Source organism: Dermacentor variabilis, chromosome 11 (assembly GCF_050947875.1).
Source record: "Dermacentor variabilis isolate Ectoservices chromosome 11, ASM5094787v1, whole genome shotgun sequence".
Taxonomy (NCBI): domain Eukaryota; kingdom Metazoa; phylum Arthropoda; class Arachnida; order Ixodida; family Ixodidae; genus Dermacentor; species Dermacentor variabilis.
Window position 1 is genome coordinate 61410943 of NC_134578.1, and position 23154 is coordinate 61434096.

At 44.0% G+C, this 23154-nt stretch overlaps 1 protein-coding gene across 3 annotated transcripts; it reads right to left on the reverse strand.

The window, feature by feature from the left end:
• Positions 1-6213: 6213 nt before the first annotated feature.
• Positions 6214-20080, reverse strand: LOC142564830 (uncharacterized). Of its 3 annotated transcripts, none has more exons than XM_075676008.1 (5): positions 19937-20080; positions 19720-19865; positions 10940-11116; positions 7212-7406; positions 6214-6385 (listed from the first exon to the last, which is right to left on the reverse strand). In XM_075676008.1, exons 2-5 carry the CDS (start codon positions 19787-19789, stop codon positions 6351-6353), a joined length of 477 nt encoding a protein of 158 aa, XP_075532123.1. In that variant the 5' UTR covers positions 19790-19865; positions 19937-20080; the 3' UTR covers positions 6214-6350. The 3 variants fall into 3 exon arrangements, with proteins under 3 accessions (XP_075532123.1, XP_075532122.1, XP_075532121.1); XM_075676007.1 differs by having other exon boundaries at positions 19720-19889; positions 19937-20057; XM_075676006.1 differs by having other exon boundaries at positions 19720-20032.
• Positions 20081-23154: the final 3074 nt, after the last annotated feature.

Here is a 23154-nt window from a genome sequence, read left to right on the forward strand (position 1 = left end):
TCCCATATTTCGATAGAGAAATGTGATGCCATAAAGGAATCACGAGTTTTCAATACAATGCATAGCCATGGCTCAATAACTGACGCAGTATTACGCACAGAAAGTACGGCATTTGTTATAATGTGGGGGGACATCCTTTCAAGATACCATTCAAAGGCACGCGCAACGACTCTGATTGCGAGAAGGAAATTGGCTTCAAAGGGGGCTCTAAAATTTGGAGGACGTTTAAACTTCGCCTTTAAGAGTGGAACGCGATAGCACTCAAAGATCCCTGATTGCGTCACAGGCTTCACGGCAACTAGAGCATATGTAACCCTAATGTTTACCTGGAAATGCTTGCCGCGAACGCTATTCACGAAGGCGAGCTTTGTGGTGGAACCACGGCCTTTTGCGTTGGCCGCGATGCGGCGAAGGCGATCGCCAACTGGAGTTAATGCAAGGAACCGGACGTGCCACTCCATGGCCCCCAGGACACCCATCGCGCCGGTGCGTGCAAAATGGCGGACGCCGCGGCCGATCTGTAAACGCCGCGGACAGTTTGTGTGGTGAAGGGGTTTCTCAGTTCTCGCGTAACAGAATTATGGTTTCTCGTAGAGTCCAATTAGAATCCGAGAGCTATCATGTCTCCAGGTCATGAGTAAGTCGTACTTTATCATTTTTACGTAGTTTAGCTTGAAATTTTCAATTAGTTGAGTCAATGCCTTGCGTCATATGGAAGACTTGAGCATAAGTGGTGTGAAAAGCTTTGTGCGGATGCGACGTCCGACTTTAGTCCGACGTGGGACGCCAGATTTTCTGCGACACGGCCTCCTCAACGCGGTCGCGTTAACAGCAATTCGCCATCATTTGTAGAGGGTGGGGCTCTCCTGTGCTAAATAAGTGGATAGACACAATTTGTTGCTTCTCTTTTCTAGCCATCCTTTATCTTCTCACCGTTACTTTCCTTTAAACGTTATCAACTCCATGACGTTTTCTAGACATTTGCTCCCCGGGTGATTATTCCTTTGGTAAAGCATAGGCAGAAGCGCAATATAACGCGCAGTTGCGCCTTGCAGAGTCGGAGTGGACGATGATGTTGATGGTGAAGATGATGCTGAAGTATTGAATTGTTTGTGCTGTTTCGGTTGGACTAAGAAACATACGCGCTGATCATTCACTTGTCAAGAAAAAGAAAACATTATTCGGCGTTGAGGTAATGATCCCCGGCAGTTGCGGCGGAGAGACACGGCTATTCTTTTCTGCTATTTTCTATCCAAATGTGACATTTTTCCGCTAGCCTAAGGCCTTTCACCTATGTACTGGCCTTTAGGTAAGCTGCAGAGCGTGACGTCTTGTCTGATTGTCATAGCAGCTAGTGGTATGACAACGCATTGTAGGCGCAGTAGTTTGCCCTCTGAAGCCTAGGTACATCCGCTGATAGCTAAAACTGGACGACTGCTGCTCCGAAGTACGATGCTTCAAAGGCACTCGAGGTAGTGCGGAATTTGTTCTTTTTTGTTCAAATGAAATTCGCAAAACCCCTTCGTATTCCTGCGACGGACGCCAGTGCCAGTGACGGACATCACAACTAGGGAAGTGAACGCAAAAGAGCTCTCGCTGTAAAAAAAATTGTGTCTGCATCTGACCGCAGTACATTTTTTTACTTTCGGAGTGCATTATGCGCGCCAAGACATTTTAATACAGGAAAATATTCTGGCAACGGGCATATGCCTAATTAACTTATTTCGCAATATACAATGTGCTCTCCAAGACGCAAGGAGAAATATGGGTGATGGTTCTGTGGGACAATGTGGCCAGAGCAATGGCTTCTAAACCAGTAATTATGCTTTTTTTGTCTGATTGTGACTTTACTTTGAACGACATTGGCAACAATGCTATATGTCGCTTAGATGGGACGCAGCGATAGTGGGCAACGGTTTAGTACTTCAAGAATTGTATATCATGCTGTAACAGTGCTTCATTGTCTGACAGATTGCCTCCCGTGAGATGGTGACCTAAACATCCATTAGGTAACTATGGTTGTGTATGACCTCTGGGCAAATACAATCCGCGAAAATGCCCCGATCTCGAGACATTTCGGCAGAACCCACCTCGAACCAGCGTTAATGCGTTTAGTCGTGACCGACTGTAGCGAAACAACGTATTGCCACCGCTGAAACGAGCCTTGCATTAGGTGTTTACTGCAGCTCGGCTCGTCTCTCATCCTTCCCACTTGACACGCTGCGCCATCTAGTGAACGCGTGGTGTGCACTTAAGTATATATTCAGACGCCTTGCTCTGAATACACAATACGCGTTTCGATTCGGACAGCACCAACAACATGTTGAAGGGATTCTTTTCGTCCATTAAACACTGACACATACCATTTCTCACATACCCAGTGACCGAAGTTGGAAAAGATTCGTCGCGGAGCGGCACACACCGAGTGGTGCATACACAACGACTCCTGCTGGCGCGAGAGAGGTTCACTGAAAAGCGGCACATAGCCACTGTCACAATTTGGCGTGAAATGGGTTCATTGAAGAGCGTACATACCCACTCTTGCACACCCAGTGAATCAAGCTCATCTGCTGCTTTGTTTTGAACACCGTTTTTTCGGCGCAGCATCACCCGATGTTCTCCCCATTAGAATGTTTACTACCCTGCCATCCAAGTTGTTTTTATTTGCATCTTGCATATTTATACCGGTAACCCCATACATCTTTACCCTCCTACAGATGGGGTTAACTGCGGGAAAAAAGTGTTTCGTGGCAGCTTGACGAGTTCCAAGCCTCTAAAGTCAGTGCTTGGCCGCCTCACAAGGTCGAACATACAAAGCTAAAAGCTGTTTTACAGCGGGACTGTTCAGGCCTAGTTCTGTCAGGATCCTGTGCGTGTGTCGCCGCAAAACTCGCGCTTTCTCCTCCGGCTTCCTCGTCAGACGCCACCCGCGTTCGTGGCGTCGAGTACGAGCCGTGATTGACGCGGCCCTACTAGAATAAAACGTCGCTGTATCACCAACCAATCGTGTTTGTCGCGCGTTACGTGACGTTGAGATCGCGCCAGAGCTCATATCAGTTGCTCCTTGGACTCACGATGGCTCGCCCGCGTGCCGTTCGTTCTCAGGAAGAAAAGCGGGGACGCAAGGAGCGCCGACTTGCCCAGAAGCGCGAATGTGCTCGAAAACGTCGCGAGAGAGCTTACCGCGCCCATCATACAGCCAGCAGCGCTACGTACAGTGGTTCGGAATCCGTAGGTGACGACGAGGCCGTTGACCAAATACGGCGCGCACGATAGCAGTCGCGGCAATGGGAACGGCGGCAGCGGGCCAACGCCACGGAAGACGAACGTGCCACCGAAGTCCAGTGCAAGCGCAAAGCGCGTCAATGGTAGGCCACCACGGCATTGGAACAGTTCCCGGGTGCGACGGCGAGATTCCGCAGGGTTCGTGGAGAACCTGTCCGGCTCAACGTATGCAATAATGATATTCAACTTTCACAATACACAGACTGGCTGGTCTTCTATCTTGGCCAGAGTGGAAGGGCAGACCGGTTTTTTAAAGAAAAATAAAAAAAAATGTTACCAAGGAATCAGTCATACACAATGATAGACGCATAACTAGTCAAGCAATTCGACACCGGAATATGCGTGAAGAGTCCTAACAATACATGCCAACAAAAAACATTAAAAGAGATAATAAACATAAAAAATCCAGCGGAGCCAATCTCATGAAGAATTTTGACTTCTCTGTAATTAGGATTGAAACAATGTATTTACACGCCGTTTCGCAAACTCAGAAACGCGTCTTGCATGTAGCATGTATACAGCTGGGACGCTCTCTGACAGTTCTATTTATGAACGCTGCGCCAACAAGCGCCACCGAAGCGAAGTCTCCACGAGGCACTTGTATGAGGATATGCCCAGATAAAATTTTTAATATATTTATAACGCCGGTTTCACTCCGCCCAAAGCATGAGAAGCTTAAACGTTCTTCTGTCATTTGAAGAGTACACGAGCTGTGGGCATACCCAGCGATCCAAGTTAGCGTAAAGGTCGCGACAATTGGGATTGAACGACACACACCCAAGTACACACACCCAGATACCCAAGGTGATATCCAACAGGTTTACAGAAGAGTCGCAGATACCTTGTGGTACATGCCCACTGGCGCACGCCCAGTCATCGGAGATTGTGTTAAGAGGAAGCTTTAGCTCGGGCCCAACTCCGACGCGGCCTATTCAAGTACATGTGAAACGCAAATACATTTTCTGAGATAATCCCTGGACCAATTTTAATGAAATCTGCTAAAGTTGAGAGTGAAAGTTAAATTATAGTGACTGTTGGTCGCGGAATCTCGATTTAGGGCCTAAATTTTGTTGAAAGGATTGTCAAAAAATTCGCAAGCTTGGAAATAAGAAAAGCACTAAATTTAGAAATTAATAGCTCTGCATCAAGAGCAGATATCGCGGTTCTTTTAACGACATCCACTAAATCATTAAAAGCAAACAAACTGAATATGTCATTTTATATGTTACGTCGTGCACAAGCGTTCTGCAAAAGCTGTATTTCCATATAACATTTTTTTTTGTTTTATGTGTGACATATCACTTTTGCCTGCTTTAGATGTACTATTCGATGCAATTCACAGGATTATGATTTTTTTATTGCCGAGTTACAGAGTTGTAAACTTCATAGTTTTTTGAAAATTTTTCTCTTTTCGCACATTTTTAATAAAAAATTGATGACCTAAATAAAAAATTCGAAAGTAACAGTCTCTAGATTTTAAGGCTTACTTTTAAATGCAACAATCCTCGTCAGATTTGGTGCAGTGGGTTGCCGAGGAAGACGAATTCGCCTTTTACATGTATTTAGATAGGGGCACCCGAGCTAATGTTTCCTCTTGTGGAGGTTCAATGGAGAGCGGCAGATAGCCAGTTGCGCGTGTCCAGCGAATTCTTTGAAGTGTGGAACATACCTAGCTTCACCTATGTCGCGATCAAAGTTGGGGTAAAGGGCGTTCGTGGAAAAGCAGCAGATAAACAAAGGCACGAGTATTACAAGTTGGGGTGAAATGGTTTCACTCATGAGTGGCACATGCGCAATGTCGTATACCCGTGACCTCAGTTGGCCTGACGATTGGTTTCACACTTAGTTCCATATCACACCAGCCTTGTGGCCTTACTAAACCATGGACTACCCAGTGGCCGAAGAAGGCGGGAACAGCGTTACAGACACTTAGAGACAGCCAACACCGATACGAAAAAAGCCCCCGAAAGGTGTGTGAAGTGTCCTCAAAACGGTAATCGCTATACTAGGAGTAAGGCGGCCTTCTTTGCCTCTTTCTTGCAATTTCCGAGTTCAGACTCCTGCTGTTGAATGAAATACGTAGCGACTTGGGGACTAGGTATGCACTACTGTGTATGTTCCCCAATAGACTATTTGAGCTGGTGTGCACATACAACTGGGCATGTTTCACACTGGGTATGTTTCCCAATAGGGAACTTGGACCAGTTGGTATGTGCAACTGCGCGAGTGGCATTGGGTAGCCTGCAGTTGGGATTGAAGCAATGTATCTACTCGCCGAATTGCAACATGAGAAACGCGTCGTGTATGAGGCATGTATGCTGCCGCGATGCTTTTTAACAGTTGCGTTGCCCACACCCATATGTACCACTGGGTAGGTTTCCAAACAGACAAGCCGAATGAGAGGCAAGAAGTCCATAAGTCGGCAACTAAATAAAACAAAGTGAGCTGAAATATGTAAATTGCAGGACGGTAAACACTGTTTCCACCACAACCGAGAGTACTTTAGTCTTAATTTTTCTGCTGGGAGCATTCTTCTGTTAGTAATTTTATTAAAATTGCACTGACTGAATATGCCACGCGAAGCTCTCTGCCGCATGGTTATGACTGAAAGACATCTTTAGAAGTATGCTCAAATAGGGCGACGAAACCAAGGGTCCTCGTTTCATCGCGCTATTTGTGCATAGTTGTAAAGTTGTACCAACTAGTCCTTACCAGGATGTTACTAATGTTGGACATATTAACACTGGTATTTAAAGGGTTCTTTTGGAATGTGAACTGCTCCATGTTTTTTGTGTAATATACAGGTAGTCTGGTGGGTAATGTAGTCGACATCACCCACCAGATTTAGCGGGTTAATATACAAGATATCTGTGATCAATTTGGCGTTTTGCAGAATCTTGAGTGTGGTAATAGAACCGAGGCATACTATTCGCAAAGAAGGAAAATACCTTATTGAATAAATTGTTCATTTTAAGCACTTCTTGTTGGAAGGGTAAAACAGGCAGTACTCGTCAACGGTGCTAGTGCGGGACATCTTCACTCGGTCGTTTGTTCTGTGTTGCCGTTTATTCACCTCTTCCACTTGCGGGTCTACGAACCTCTAGAAAAGAAAGACACGTTTTTATGAATTATTCACCCTTTGCTGTTGGCTTTACCGACTACGGCATCTTTATTTATTCAATTTACCAGCTGTCCCTTACTCCGCAAGACATGTGAATAATAAGATTACACCATGCAGGATATATACCCCAAAATGCCTTTATTTTTTACGTTCAGTGTACCAAGGTTTCAAAATGCACTTATTACAGGAAATATGCAAAATAAAAATTGCCAATTAATTTTGCACAGTGTTAAAGCCATACTAAGTCCAATTTCCAACTTTCCTTGCGGTAACTGCAAGTCCCAGACATCTAAAACCAGAAAAGATGCTCAGTAGACTAAAGTGTCATAAATATTCTAAAGTGTGCGTTTTTTTTCAAGTAATTTTGGTTTATTTTCATCATTTCGTGACGCCTGTAATATAGTCAAATCGGAGCAGGTCATTGCAACATTTTAACGCTTTTAAACAACATTCTAACGCTGTTTTGAACAGGCGTAAATAGATAACATTTAGATACGTATATCTATATTTGCAGCAGTTATTATTGTGCTATCTTATTAAACTAGGAATAGGTGGCTGAATAAGGAACAGCAACTAGAGACACATGTGCCTAATTATGCCTGGAAGTGAAAAATAGAAAAAAAAAGCCAATGTCCGTTTTATTTTTTAATGTCATTTCGGACCTTCCCACTCAAGGTATTAGCTAAGAATTGTACCTAAGTTAGCCTAGTTGAAGTTTTATCATTTCCGAAAGAAATTCAGCTTTACCACAATGCTGAGGGACTTCAAAATTCGAAACCGTCAATGTGAATTAACATTTTCTTACCACGGCATCTTTTCCAAAAGAAGTCGTATGCAAAGTGCCGATGCTGGTCACTGTCACATCCAGTATAAAAGAGCACTCGACGCTTAACTCCAAAGAAGTCTTTTTTGAAACCGAACCAATGTTTCTGGCATTCCCCTCCTTCACTAAGCCAGTACCGGCAGTTCCTTATTCGCATTCTTGGTCTCCTGCCCGGTACTGCAGTCGAGAAAGGAAAAGAATATTGTATTGTTTAATAAACACAATTAGAGCAAAACTTACGCCATCACAACAATCGTAGATAGACATATAAATGAAAAACGTTGACTTTTTTCATAGAAGTTTTGTTTGCTAGTCTGCCAACATTTCATCTTCCTTCGTTCAAGCCACTGCCTTCGTCGCTCTGACAACATAATCAAGCACGTGTTATTTTTATGTTTTAGAAGGGTTTTCTTTATTTTCTTGATCTCTTCAGGACACGTGCTTAGGTATCGGACCACTCGAGTACAAACCGAATAACGTACTTTCTACGAGATGTTTTCTATTTCCGTCTTGAAGGCTATTGTTATACTGACCAAACCATGCTTGACCAATTCATCGTTTCTCCATTTCACGTCCTGGCTCTCCGATTTTAAGGTGTGCTTCTTTTTCGCATCATCAGGTGTGCTGATCTATTGTTAAAGATATTGATGTCCAATTTTCTAACGGAGTGAAATTATTGTTAAAATTTTGGCTGTAATGCTAGTGTCATCATTTTTCTGTGAATAAATCTCCATTGTTAGCATGCATGAATTTGCAATGAAAGTGTGTACGCCAGTTTGATCCTTTCTAGAAATCTGGCTTATATCAGTGCGTAAGGGGAGCTTTCGTTGAACGGTCTGCTTTGATATTGCTGAAGTTTCGCGAAATATTCACTCACTGGCACATCTGTTTTGAACATAAAAAATATGCTTTATCTTCCTTTTTCCTTGTGATAGACGTGTTACCCAGGCCATTTCCAGATGACCAACCCAGCGTTCCGCATTTCTACTGGGATAACCTTTTTATCATTGGGCTCGCACAACTGTACTGATTTCTGCCAGAGTGACGTTTCCAACTTAAATACGGGGGAATCGTAACAGACATTGGTCGTGTTTACTCGCACAATCGATAATAAGCAATCTTTCAGAAAACAGGCCTATTCAACGATGCATATTGTTACATGTTCAATGTTATGGCCCTCTAGATCTGCGGCCACAATGTAGAGTATAGGAAAACTTGCACAACGTTCTTCTTTGTGACGTAACCGCAAGGTGGAGGTGACCCTCTGATCTTTGTGAATCTAGCCAAGTGACCTCAGCTTGTGGAAGTAATCAGCATCTGAAAGTTGTGGTTTTTCGTATTTAAAAAAATGCATTGCAATTTACCGCAAATGTAATGTCGCAAGGTGTGTTTGACGAAGAATTCATATATAGCTGGCTTGATCGCTTTCGGCTTCTCTAATGCCTTTTTCTAGCTTTCTACGGAGGATTCTCTTTGTTGTCGCTTGACGTACTATTATGAACTTTAAACGGGAAAGAACGGGGTTAAGTGAGGGGCCCGATTTTTATTGGTCATATCATAGAAAGCCAACAAAGACTGAGACCAAGGACAGCATGGGGGAAATTACTTGTGCCTAATAAATGAAATGAAGATATGATAAATAAATGGAAATAAAAGTGAATGAAAAAACAACATACGACAGGTGAAGTTGTTTACGAAGGTTGTGGGATCGTTCCCCACCTGGGGCAAGTTGATTTTTCATCCACTTTCATTACCAATAATTTATCGTTTCTTTATTTCATATATTACGCACAAGTAATTTCTCCTATGTTGTCCTTGGTGTCGATGTTTGTTGGCGTCTTAAGATATGAGCTTTAGTAACATAGCTTCCTTGTCAGCGCTAAGCACTACACTACAGAGGCACAGAAGCGCCGTCACGGAATTCGAATGCGTTAGCGATAAATCTCCACTGAATATTTTTCATACTTTGGGGGCTTTTTCTCGATCTTTGAAAAATAGCCGTGAAAAACTAAAGAGCAAGCTGAGAACATTGTAGCAGTGCGACTATCGGCTCTAGAGCGGCTGATGAAGATGGCTAGACCCACGTGCACTGAGCGAATCACGAAAAACACGATGTTGATCACATGGTTCTACATCTACAACACCATCGCGGGCCGACTTCAATAAATCGTGGCTGCAGCGGCTACCTCGTCGTGTAGCCTCCCACCACTTCAGTGGTTATGTCTACACCCGCTCAACAACTTTTCAAATGCGGCCTCTTGCATAGTACAAATACTTCAAAATTGACAAAATTAATTCGTTTTCATTTCGTAATCTGTCGCTCTTGAAAAAGTAGTGTAAGTAACCGTAGACTGTTGCTTATTATACACCTTTGGCCTGGTTCACTAAGATGTACCATTCAATTTTGGGAATTTGGCTCCACTTACTTTATACAGCTGGCAAAGCGAGCCACCTATACTGCCATTGCATGTGTGTTGATTAGCAGCTCCATTTTCTTCGGACTTACGAAATGAAACCACAAACGCAACATAAGTATCTTCTTTGCAAAATAATATTCTATAACATACGCTTTTAGAAACATCCGCCTTTCACCCTTCACTTACATTAACAATATACCATGTGTCTTAGTTAATGCTACACAAGCTGTTCAATGTAAAAAAAAAGAAAGCTTCAAAACCCGGTAGAACGTACAGTTACAAGGCCTGCAATGTTTGATCGTCAGAGGTATGACAACCCAACGCCGTCGGTCTTAAAATTGTACCTTGACCCACATTTTTTATAGTATCTTTGTATCGGTGCACAGCTTGGATAAAGTTAGCTGGAACACCCTATATTTCGTTTGCTTCACCACAATACTTGCCTTTAGCTAGCAATGTGAAGATATTTTAAGAATAAACCGTAGCATTTAAGAACCGATAGCTCTCACGCTGCTGCTTGCAAGTTGCTAATTTTTGGACATTTCCTCAACCAATCAAAACTGTCTGAACAAGTTTTTGTTTAAATAATAGGCGCTTCGAAAAAATCGTCCGAGGAAAAATTGTTTACCATGCAACAAAACCTGTGCATGTCAGTAAGAAGGGTAGGCTCTCCATTGCCAATATCTTAATATATGAGCCTCACCACAACTTCTTATAAATGTTCCATGCACGAGAAAGTCAAAAGTATTTAACTGGCAAATGCCAGATCTCAAAATCACAGTTTGGTGACTGCGCAAGGCACAGATGACTCCGAACTTTCCGGTTATGCTATATCTCTCATCATTAGATATAGCTTAGATTATGTGAACACAGAAAGAGCAAAAGAAGGTATGTATTGCGTTAAAATTGATAGGCTTTCCGATAAAAAAAAACGCGACGTTCAGATATTGAACCATACTGGCAAAAGAGAATCTTGAGGTTTCCTTTCTGCCATCAATCTGGAGCTAATATTCAAAAGCTACAAATGTGTTTCTTCACAAGGATCTAATCCTACTCAAAGAATACTAAGCTGTGAGTATTCGGGCAGCCAAATCCATTCCGGCCACCCTCAAATTGCGGCATTATTCAAGGTTTTCAAAACGCGTGTCTCAGTTTTAACCGCGTTAGAAAGGGGAGCACAGTCAACTTGCGCAGGGAAAGCTTGAAGTGCGGGTAGACTCGATTACAATATTTCGCATATCTCCACTGCTTACTGATACTGCTGCTAAAGATAAGTTCACAGAAAATACTCACTGGGCGGGCAAAGCTGTGTACATTCCGCTTGACTAGCAAATCTGTTGATATTGTCTGAGCAGACAAATCCTTTAGCACATTTATTGGAGGCCTTGATGAAGCTCCAGCCTAAGAGGACGGTTTCGCAGCCTTCTACTGTCACTGCCTGCAGACATCTGCGGTCTCTTGCATTGAAGCCTGAGAGAGCGGAACAATAGAAACAACCTACTGTTTTACCATGAAAGTATGATTTTCATAATAGGTGTCATATAAAAATTAACGATGCGTGACTGTCTCAGAGCGAGTGGCAAATAAAGCTCATTCTGTGCCCACACACACAAATGCATGTAAGTATACCTTGCGTATCTTTAGGTCCCAAAATTTTTAAAACTTGCCGGTTGCAGATGGCACAATTATAAAACTTGATCTAAATTACTCGATGAAGCGGGCATTCCACGAGAAATCAAAATGAATAATTAAATATAACATATGTATGATGATTAACTTTTTAATTAATTACCTTACGAAACATACTTTTTCTTTTATTTTAGAATTACTGCCAGCTTTCACAGAAGGCCTTAGGCAGGAGTGGAAAGTGCATAGCAAAAGAGCAAAAATGCACAGCAAGAAAAAGAACCAGCTTAACAATACGTGAATCAAGCAAAACATACATAATAGAAGAAAAAAGAGAAGCAGTCTAATAACACGTGAACATAAGAAAATCAGACATGATCAACCCACTCAAGGAGCGGGTTTGCGGCAAATAAAAGAAATGAGTCGAATGACCCGCACGTCGGTACACTGTTCGTACAGTAAATGTGACAAAAAGCAAGTAATATAATAAAGGAGCACATGCATATGAAACCAAACGAACTAAAACAATGCGCAATATAGAGCCACCACACGTGAATAGATAAAAACTGGCGGTTCAATTTGACTGAAACACTAGAAAATAGGCCGAATCCCATTTCGATAAAGAAATACAAAAGAAATAAGTATAGAGGAAGTATGTAGAAGAATACTGGGAATAAAAGCAGACAAATTAAACCACAGGGACGAAAAGCGCCAGACACCACACACGAGCCGATTAACGACGGTGTCTATATTGTGGTTTTTAAAAGACGCGAAAGTCAGGCATTCCACAGTATCAGCAGGAAACTGTACTAGGAAAGAAATAATTTTTATAAGCGTCGGTTTTAGAAGTCTATCCTGTCGACTGTGTTGAAATTATCTCCGCGCGTATATTCCGCGATTCACGTATATGTAGGGTCTTGATTATACCCGGTTTATTATAGTATGGGAGATGCATATATTTGAGTCGTTTATAAAAGCGTCGTACCTCTAAAGGATCTAATTGACCTTTTAGAACATAAGCGGTTGCCGAAGTGTGCGATAGAAGTTTTAATTCTTGGGTCGATTGCCGAAAAGTTCTTCTCAAATAAACGAGTTTTTGCATAGCCTATTTTTTATGTAATGCACATGGTCATTCCATCAAAGATCACTGGTTAGAATTGGCTTACAAATCTACGAATGATAGCCGATTACTTCACAAGGCGTATCCACTTGGAACAGATTCTCCGCACTATTTCGAGATATTATTTTCAAAGTGCCCCATGAAATGCATTGACTTTCCACTGCATACAATGCTCATAAAACCGTACCCATAGAGTTCAAAAGAAGCTGCGTAGGTCCTCTAGTGCAAACGTCGTTATTAATCCACACTGTCTGATCTCAGCGGACACATTACTCAATGCCTTCCTTTTAATTTAGTCAAATATAGGCAGGGTGGCTTCAATATTTCAATAAGATATCGAAGAAACGTCATATCACAAATCAGTAAAAAAGTCAGAAATGGAACGAGGGTTCAATACATTTTCACAATGCTTTCTTTCCCGCTTGACATTCCCAAATTTGCGTCAAAGTGAACTTAACGTCGGTCATACTTTCGCGCAATTTCAAGTCAGTGTCTCTTGCCATTGTTTTATGACTACCAGAAACATTGTGCATATAGCAGCGGGACATTCTGGACCGCTTGTATGAGTACATTTATACAAAAGCTACATATAGCCTAAAGCGTGAAAATTTTATTGTTTGTCAGTCACGACATAACATGCTTGCTAATTTAATCCAAAATCAGGAAAGGGGCTGACAGACACCACAGATACTTTATACCACAGACACTGTGGTATAAAGTTTATATACAGGGATAACGTGCCTCAGAAACGCTGGCCAACGTTTCGATAGGAGGACCTGTCTTCGTCAAAAGCGGCCTTGTTATACTCGGCATGTTAGTGTTAAAGGGTTAATGCAGTGACGTCACGTGCGGTTGTTGTCGGTGGCGGTTGGTTATAAAAGAAGAGGCTTCATAGATAATGAGCGCTGTCGCCTCACGTCTGTGAGTGTGGTTCCCAAGACGAGGGGGCAAAAGCGGGAGAGTGGTGGGTAGGCTGGGAGAAAAGAAAGAAAAGGAGAGAAAAAAACATGGAGTATGTGACACCAAAGGGGAAATAAGAGAAAAGAAAGAACAAGAAAAAAGGGGGGAGGCATGGGAGGGCGTTGGGGAAGCAAGAGGTTAAGGAGCATTCAAGGGTGTCGTTGGCGGCATGTTTTTGTGGCTTTAGAAGGGCCAGTCAGGCTGTCAGTGCGCGAGTAACAAAAAAGCCCTCCCCCGCGCCCCCCCAAAAAAAACATGACTTGAAAGAGTGACTTTCGTAGCGTAGCAGCAATGCGTCGAACAATCTTGAAGTGCTTAAGAGAGTCCATGGTGCAATGCATGGGGTAACTGGAAGGCAGTGACATGGTCTTTCATGGAACGTTAGCCCCAGTAGCTCAAGGTAGGTGCCGTTACGGTGGTATACAGAAATGGCGATACCCTGTGTGGCTGAGGCGCCGAAATAGGTATACTAACGTCTGGGACTTCGGAATGGGTTGGCGAGGGTGTTTCAAAAAATATATAATAAAAATTAGATAAAAAAAGAGAGGGAGGGAACCGAAACCAGAATAACAAATAGAAGGGTAACGTGTTCAGAAGCGGGCGGGGGCAGGTGTCCATGGGTAAATGGGGGTCGTACAGTTGATATAAACGCAAAAACATGAACGAGTATACTAAATTGAGTAGTAGGCAGGAAAAAATTTACAAAATAGAGGAGTAGGTGAGGTTAAGAATTCAGGTTAGCTGCTGGCATAATGTGTTTTGTGCCTAGGTTCACGATATGAGAATTTCAGATTTAAGTTACCGCTTTTAAAGATTCTAATTTGCCAAGTGCCAAATAACTTCCCGTCGTGTGTAGTCAATTAAACTTGTGTATGAGGTATGATTCCGCATATTTACTTTCGCGAGGTGAACGAAAATTTGTTTGTAGTGTATAGAGCCTTGTTCTGTCGAATATAGGACCATGTTCATTAAAGTGGCTGGCTACTGCTTTAGGTAAATTGTGTTTTGTGTCCGTGCGGAGACAGCTGAATCTTGTATGAATTTCTTGTCCAGTCTCACCTATGTGTTGTTTGCTACAAGCGGCACATTCTAGACAGTAGACAACATTGCTTGATGTTCAGGTAAAATGCTAAGTTACGTTGTGTGCGCAATTCGACGCTGTACTTTTTACTGTAGTAATAGATTGAATATGTTTGTATGTAGAGCACATGGGGTGGCCACAGGGACCGGTTCCAAACTTCGTCTTTGTCATTAGTTTGGCATGCACAAGATTGACTTTAAAATTAGTGTTGCGTCTGTAGGCTACTCTGGGCGGGTCGGGAAATATCTTAAGTCCCTGGTTGCTGGCAAGAATTGTGTAGTATTTACTGATGATGTTATTCACGTTAGGGAGTGCGTTTGAGAATTTAGTAGCAAGAAGAGGCACTGTTGTTCTTGTTATCCTCGGGCGGGGCTTGATGACCTCGGCTCGATCAAGCTTGGTTGCACCGGTGTATGCTTTTTGAAAATCACTGTTTGGGTGGTTTCTGTTTGATAGGGTTTCTTTAAGGTGATCCAGTCTATCTATGTAATCATAGTTTTCAACGCAAATGCGACGTAGTCGTGTGGCTTGGTCTTTAAAGATGCCTTGTTTGCAATGTCTGGGATGGTGGCTCGTATATTCTAGGTACTGTTGTGTGTCGAAAGGTTTCCTATACAGCGTTGTCTTTAGCGCCCCATTGTCATTGTATATTGCTCTGTCCAGAAAGTTTAGGTGCTCGGTTCAGGATTCTGATGTGAATTTTATTGTTAAATGAAAAGAGTTTAGAAATGCTAGATATATATCTATACTGTTGTGAACATGTCCCCATATAATGAATATGTCGTCTATGTATCGTAGGTATGTGTGGGGCTTGTCAGTGCAGCGTGATAGGAAATATGTTTCTAGAACCCCCATAAATATGTTCGCCTAGGTTGGTGCAAAAGGCGTACCTATGCTTGTACCATGTATCTGTAGCTGGTGTGCATTGTGTTTAGACAGCGCTTGTTTTATCGAAGGTAAACCATCAGGCATTGGAATGTTGGTGTACAGAGCCGTGATGTCTAGTGTTGCGAATATTATGTTGTGGGTTAGTGTGCCGGTAGTATTAATGTCCACCATATTTCTCAGCAGGTGGGGCGTATCTTGTACAAATGACTGAAGGCCTTTTGGCATGTAACCAAGGAATTGGTTAAGGAATGGGAAGATGCTCTCTGTCGGGATGTTGTTGTTTGATACTATCGTGCGACCTGGGATAATAGCGGTGTATATTTCAGTGGATGGAACTTTATGAATTTTCGGAAGGAGGTGGAAACACCTGGCAGATTTGTGCCTTGGTTTAAAAAAACTGTATTCCTACGGTGTTATCGATTCATCAGTCAAAAGGGATTTTTGCCTGTTGGTAATTGTCACTCTGTAGGATAATGTCGGATTGTTATCTAGCTTACGGTTATGTTATGGGTTGTTTAGTTGTCTGTAAGCCTCGTGCTTGTATTTTTCTACTCGCCACATAACCATAATAACACCCTTATCTGCTTCATTAGTAACAATGTCATTCCGGCAACTAAAATTCGAAATGATATGACTCTCTGACGCAGTTATATCTTTAGGTCGTTCGGATGTCTTGGATTGACTTATCATTTCTTCACTGACAGTTTTATGGCATATGTCAAGTTCTATGGCTTGTTCTGGTCAGGGAGCCCAAGTGGATTGGGCTCTAAGTGGTGGCGTCGCGGTGTCTGGTGTGTTGTTGTCGACGAAAATGTGTCTAATACGCATTCGTCGGGAAAATTCTGAGAGGTCCTTGTGAAGCTCGAATTCATTTATTGTGATGTTCGTGGGACAAAAGTTTAGGTTCTTGCTAAGCACGCCCATTTCTTTTTTACTTAATGTTTTTGAAATTTATACAACAGTTGAGTGGTTTAAATTTATGGAAGTTTCCGCTACGTCTGGTATTTCTAAACTCGAGGTCCCTCTTGTTGGCGTAAGGTGGCTGTTTGCCTGGAAGGTTGTTCTTTGATTAAAGTTTGCTTTCTTCCTTTGTTGTCGAACCGATTTTCTAGGCTGTTTTTCGTCGTAAAGCTGTAAATCTTTCTTCTCATCTCGTGTCCGAGCTATGTTCAGAAGTATGTGGCTAAAACTTTCGATTTGTTCTTCGCACTGTTCCTTGATGATATTCAAAAGTGAAAGTGAGGCATTGTGCAATGTTGTTTGCCAGTTTGCACGATGGTGTGGTGGGAGTGTTCCTAGAGCTGGTAGAGCCTTCAGTGTTAGACCTTTAGAGATCATGTTCTTCTCTGTGTAGATTGTGTAGCTTTGTGTAGGTGTGGGTGTAGGCTCGTATGTTTTTTTTTGGTAAGTTTAAAACTAACGTGCGGAGGATGACGAGGCCGCCTTTGACGAGGACAGCTCCTCCTATCGAAACATTGGCCAGCCATTCTGAGGCACGTTATCCCTGTTTATGAACTCGCTAATTTAATTAATTATAAGCATCATGCCTTTCGTACATGAACGAGTAAACTGTGCAAAAGCAAGTGCGTGCATTAGTCAGTGCAGAAAATTAGGTGACGAGTATTCAGCACGTATTTTACAAGCAGTTAATTAACCTACATATTTGAAGACTTCAGATCGTGCTGCCCATAGACGCGCCCCCAATACAAGAAAAATACGAATCTCTGCCAAGTTTAGTCCGCACAGGCAAATGGAGAAATTTCGAAGCGTTTCACATATGGCCTCTAAACGGCCCGAAAACCAATGGTTTAGCAATTCTTCAGTAAGGCTCTAATTGACCCAAAAGGTCCAAAGTTTGCCTGCAGATGGGCCCTATTGTTCGCGACACCTTGGGAAATATAAAGCTTGTGAGTTTAATTGTTTCTTCAGCAAACAGTGAGTAGTGGAGTCTAACCTTTTCGAGCACCTTCAAAGCCGCTGTAGTCGCACGAACAGCTTTGTTGTAAAATCGCTAACACCGAAGCGTTCGAACTATCACGTTTGAATCACTGATCACTACGTTCCCTTAAAAAACATTAGGGGGTTTTACGTGGCAAAACCACTTGCTGATTATGAGGCGCGCCGTAGTGGGGGACTCCGGAAATATAGACTAGGTGGGTTTTTTACCGTGCACCTAAATCTAAGTACACTGGTGTTTTCGCGTCGAATCCGGCCACCGTGGCCGCGATTCGATCTCGAGACCTTGTGCTCAGCAGCCCAATACGCTCTCTTGAGCTAACTGCCAAGTTTCATCAATATATTTTGAATAAAATACGGCACACAAGAAACACGAAGTGCTTACATTGTGGCTTTTCGTGTGTCCTTGTTTTGCTTTTTCGTCTGCGCTCTGTTAAGTGGTCGCGCATCTTAGGCTTCCTAAAGATATCACGCGTGACCCTTCAGTAAACAAAGTCGCGTAAGCAAGGGTTTTCGTAGAACGCACTACGCTTTGTGAATGCTATGTGTTTTTATGAAGTAGAGTAAGCATATACACAAATCTTATGCCTACAAGACCAGCTTGGCGTGGCGCAACTGAGGAAGAGGTCGACAACTGTGTTCTGAAGGTGAAAAATTTGGAGGACGCTTAACCCTTCCCTTTGAGGGTGGAAAGCGATAGCATTCAAAGATCCCTGACGGCTTCTCACGCTTCCCGGAAAGTAAAGCGTATGTAACCGTAATGTTCAACGGGAAACACTTGCAGCGAACGCTATGCACGAAGGCAAGCTTTGGGGTCGAAACGCGGCCTCTTGCCGGGGCCGCGATGCGGCGGAGGCGAGCGCCACCTGGAAGACTTTCAAGGAAGCGGGCGCATTGCACCGTGGACTCTTCAGGTAATTTCGCCGTCTCTGGTCTGTTCATTGTAGAAACGCTCTAAATGGGGTTTCTTTGACTTTTCGCGTAACAGAATTATGTTTCCTCATATATTCAAATGACAATCCGAGAGTTATCATGTCTTTAGTTTGTGTAAGTCGAATTTTAGGATTTGTTCACGTATTTTAGCTTGAGAAATTCAATTAGCTTAGTGAATTGCTAGCGTCCCGTGAGCGGCCTGGGTATGTGTGGTTTGAAAATATCTTTGCTGTTGCGACGTCTGATGCCGGATGCGGGACGCCGGAGTTTCTGCCACATGGACTCTTTAACGGGGCCTTACCCAGGCCCCGCAGTAAATTTTGGTTATACACTGATAGTCCTTACACATATTCTAGGGAGCGTTCTGCCGAACAATTTTTTTCATATCGGCTTATTAATACCTGAGATAAAAATATTTCAGTGCCGCGAACCAAAGATTTCAGCAGGCGGGCTCCACTGCCACGCAAGACGCTCTCTCCACTTGCCCTGTCTAGCCTACGCAAGCGCCATTCTTTCCCTGCGTTCTCCCATACCGGACCTCGAGGATCGCGAGACGCGTATGTCGCAAGCTCCGCATTCATGTAATCTTTTTTCTCGCTTTGTTTTTTCGGCGCTACGCACTTCCGCTGACGGCGTCGCGCGCGGGCTGTTGTCTCGTTCGCGAATCGAACGATTTTGCCCGCTGTGCACGAGGAGACTTGGCTAGCGGTATAATTCAGTGCTACATGAAAACTGAGGCAGAACAAGCGGATCGCAGAGCATGATCACGTGCTGGAACACGGTAGGAAATGGCATAGTTTCTGTACCTGAGGACGTGACCGTGCGGCCGGGGGAACAAGCACACGAAGCGGAAGTATATCTCTCTTGCTTCGGTGCGAAGTAAAACAAAAAAAGACACCCAGACATTTCGTTTGCGTGTTTTTTTATGGCTCTAAACCTCAATTCGTCCATTCAAGCAACAGATCACACAGATAACAGATGTTGTCTGGAAGCCACGAGTCACCCCGAGCGACGTCACACTACGGACATCAGTACGTAAGCGCAGGTACACGAGTACGTCATCCACCGGCTTGGAGCGCGGCGGCCGTGAGAAGGAAAAATGGCGTTCGGTTTTAAATTTCTCATCTTTCCGCGGCGCGTAACGACGCAATACATTGCAGACACGATCGTTATCGCGCAATGTGTTATCGCGAAACCTCAAATTGGCAAGACCTGGTGAGGGTCCCTTTAACGCTACCGCGTTAAAACGCACGCGCACCATGCGAAGAGGCAAGACCATCTAGATAATGATTGAGCGCGCGTTAACGAGCTCCGAGTTTTGCAACGATAATCCGAAACCTTCCACCACGTACGTAGCTCATTGTGGAGCATCGTACGTCAAAGAACACAATTAAATTTTTTATGTCGCTACAGTTACGACTGAATCTCCTAATCTCGCAGTTTCTACTGATGTATTGTGCATTTTACCTATATTAAATTAAACAAAAAATTATATATTCACTCACTTACCTCTAGCAAGAAGTTGACCCGGTAAGAAACATACAATGACAACAAGCTGTAATCCATATGCCCAGCTCATTTCTGTTATTCCTTGTACGCCGTGGCTGTCAATACAAGAACACTCAGGCTGCTCTCTTGATATGCACGCGTTTGAGCTGCAAAAGTAGCCAACACACCGGCTGAGTGGCCAGAGTCAATGTACAGGCACACAACGGTTAAGACCCACCGGTTCTGTCCTCCTGTTGAAGCGCGCTGGCCCACTTCCACCTGAATATTTTACTAAATCCAACGCAGCGTCTCTAGAGAGAGAGAGAGAGTGTGTGTGTGCGTGAAGGAAGTGGCCGCCCTATGTATTATAGGGCCGGGCCCTTAGGTTCAGAGGTTTCGAAACAGTTGAGTACCGGGTTACGTCACAATAGGCGTAATGGAGTTTGCTTGCTAACGTGCTTTCACGCAAACGACTAGAAAATGCTTGCAAAGCAGCCGCGTATCATTGCGATTGCGCGCGCGATTTTTGTTTTTTATTACTCTTTGCTAAACGTTATCCGAGAATTTTGCCGCAATTGTGTTTCGTGCTACCAGCTTGCCCGTAAGACCTGCTTTCGTCGCAGTTAAACACCTGTGTGGCGTGGGCAGACGAAGACAGGTGAATGGGCATGAAATCTGGGGCATACAACTTGGTTAAGCTTAGGCTATAACGCTTTCTTCAAAAACGGGATGCAAGAATCGCGAACAACTCTGAGCATTACAAACCTAGCAAGCCTTTGGTCCACACAGCACTGATTCTACCCTTCGACCTCTCGCGGAAAATAAAACTAACTTTCGCACCACTGTAAAATACCATAATCAATTTCATTTGTAGTTATCTTGCGGGCCATATCCTGGTGCTAAAAAACTATGTTTTGTAAATTTGAACTTTCCTCCTGCCAATAATCCACAGTCACGATGAAAAGTATGCAAACCAAGGGTTGTGGGATACAGCCTAATTTCTTCACAACTCGGAATGTCAACAGAAAACTGACGAATGGAACTCGATCTTTATAATACCAAGTCTGAACTGCAGTCTTCTGTTTCACGTTACATGCCTAGGTATGAAACAAATTTGTTTTCGTTTCTTCACAAGCTCTCTCGTCCACACGCTTTTGATCACGGGTGTACACAGTGAACATCTACTGCGATTTTGTGGTAATAAAGTCTCGAACGCTATTATTTTTCTACTAATAAGTTCAGCTTCTTTTCCTAACCCACTAAAACAACACTATACAGGATGATAAGTAGGTCTTTGACATAATCAAATATTTAGGACATGGACTGCTTTGCATTTTTGCATGAGCATTGCGTGTTATCCCCAAAGTTATTTTGTATAGTGTACATTTTAATTCATTTTATATTTGATTTGATAGTTGATGATTGCATATTAATAGCCTTCCTAAATCTTCTCTCGCGGGGCGGCAGCGGGGTTGGAGGCGTCAGGGTGCGTCCATGGCTGCGACGGCAACATGGACGGGAATTAGTCAAAGTACATTCCAAACCAGGTTCCTGCGCAATAATATAACGCGAACTATACGTTTCGTTATTTGAGCTCTACGTCTCATCCGTTAAACTCGTGCGACATACTCAGAGCGTTCTAGCCACTTCTCTGCGTCTGCAAATTTGTCGCCGTGCAAAGACTCTGGCATCATCGGTGAATTCACCACCATGCCAGGTGGCGTGACCAAAGTTGCTATAAGGGATAAGGCAGAACAGTTATTTAATTAAGAGACAAGAATGAAGAGCGCTGGTGGTTCTGTGTTCTTCCATGTGAAGCCAGAGAGGGGACTCATCAGTTCAGAAGCCCTACCGCTGCCGCTGGCGACCTGACCCGTCACACCAGCTGCTGCTGGTCACGCTGTTTTCAGCTGGACAGAACAGCTTCTCATTGTTCGGCTGTTGGGTTCGCGATTAGAAGAAGGTTGGGAATGTTGCGGCACGCCAAAGTGGCGTGAAACAACGAGGCATACTCATCGCAGTGCGGACATTTCCGGGATTATAGGGTGGGTTGTACGGCGTGATACAGGCTTAGGTGAGGACGGATGGTTGTTTGTAGTTACCGCCCGGGCAAATGCTTCCTCCTGAGTGGGGGTTTTATGAGTAGGGCGAGTGCAGTTGTCCTCTCGGTAGCCTTTTCGTTGACAGCTGTTGACTCCCCGGTGGACTCCCGCTGAACGAAAAAGGTGGGCTCACTACGTCGGTGGTCACTGGCGCAGGGGAGAACAGGAGTCAGCTGATTGGGTCCGAGTCGCCGTGAGTCTAGACTGCTTTCTCCGACTCGAGAAAATTTTCAAATCGCTGCCCTGCGCCTCCGGCGGAATTGTAACACACAGTTGAGATATCGCAGTTAAATAAGTTAACGATGGGTGAACTTGCGCTCTACCAACAGCTAAGTGAGAGTCTGGCCCCAACAAATACCCTTTTCCAAGATTTTTACAGCGCTTATTTTATTTCTCATGTCCCATGCCAACGGTACGTTGCTGCCATCGCACGTGCATTGTGAGTGTATGCTTCCCGCTTCACTGCTGTTCCCTTTTGTACGTAGCCGTAAAGAACTGGAAGGGTGTCGGAAACGGCGTCATTTGCAGCCAGCCCCAGCCTTTGTCAATATTTGATTTTGTGCAATGTTGTTTACCCTGTGCCAATTAGTATTTTAAAAGAATACTTCTTGAACATATTGTTACGTGTAGCTGACGTACGAGTCTACAATATATTTACACGAAGACTAGCGGTGGCAATGATGGCGACGCTATATCAAGCGGTGGCCACGTCGTCTTCCTTCTCCTCAGTGCAGCCACACTGTGGCGGCTGTTCCGTAGCATCACCCCCGGCAGTAGAAGCGCCGTCCCGGTGCTTAATCTACACATCCGCGGCGAAAGGTGTGTGATATGGCTGTAGTCTCGCCACGTGAACGATGTCACTTGCAGCCGACGATGACGCTGAGAGGCTGGCGGGGATGACTTCATACGTGACATCGGTCACTTGTCGCACCACACGGTATGGGCCAGTGTAGCGGGACAGCAGGTTTTCGGAAAGGCCCACACGTCGAATGGGGGACCAGAGAAGCACCAGAGAACCCGGAGTAAATTGTACGTCGCGATGGTGGCAATCATAGAGGCGTCTCCGATGCTCACGGGAGGCCTCGAGAAGGGTGCGGGCGAGCTGGCGCGCGTGGTCGGCGTGTGCGATCGCGTCGCGGGCGTATTCAGTGGTTGAACGTGTGGCCGAGGGCAACAATGTGTCCAAGGGCAACGCGGGTTCTCGGCCATATAGGAGATAGAATGGTGAATAGCCGGCGGTGTCGTGACGCGATGAATTATACGCGAACGTCACATATGGTAAGTGAAGATCCCAGTCGTGGTGGTCGATCGCGACGTACTTGGATAGCATGTCGGTGATGGTCCGGTTGAGGCG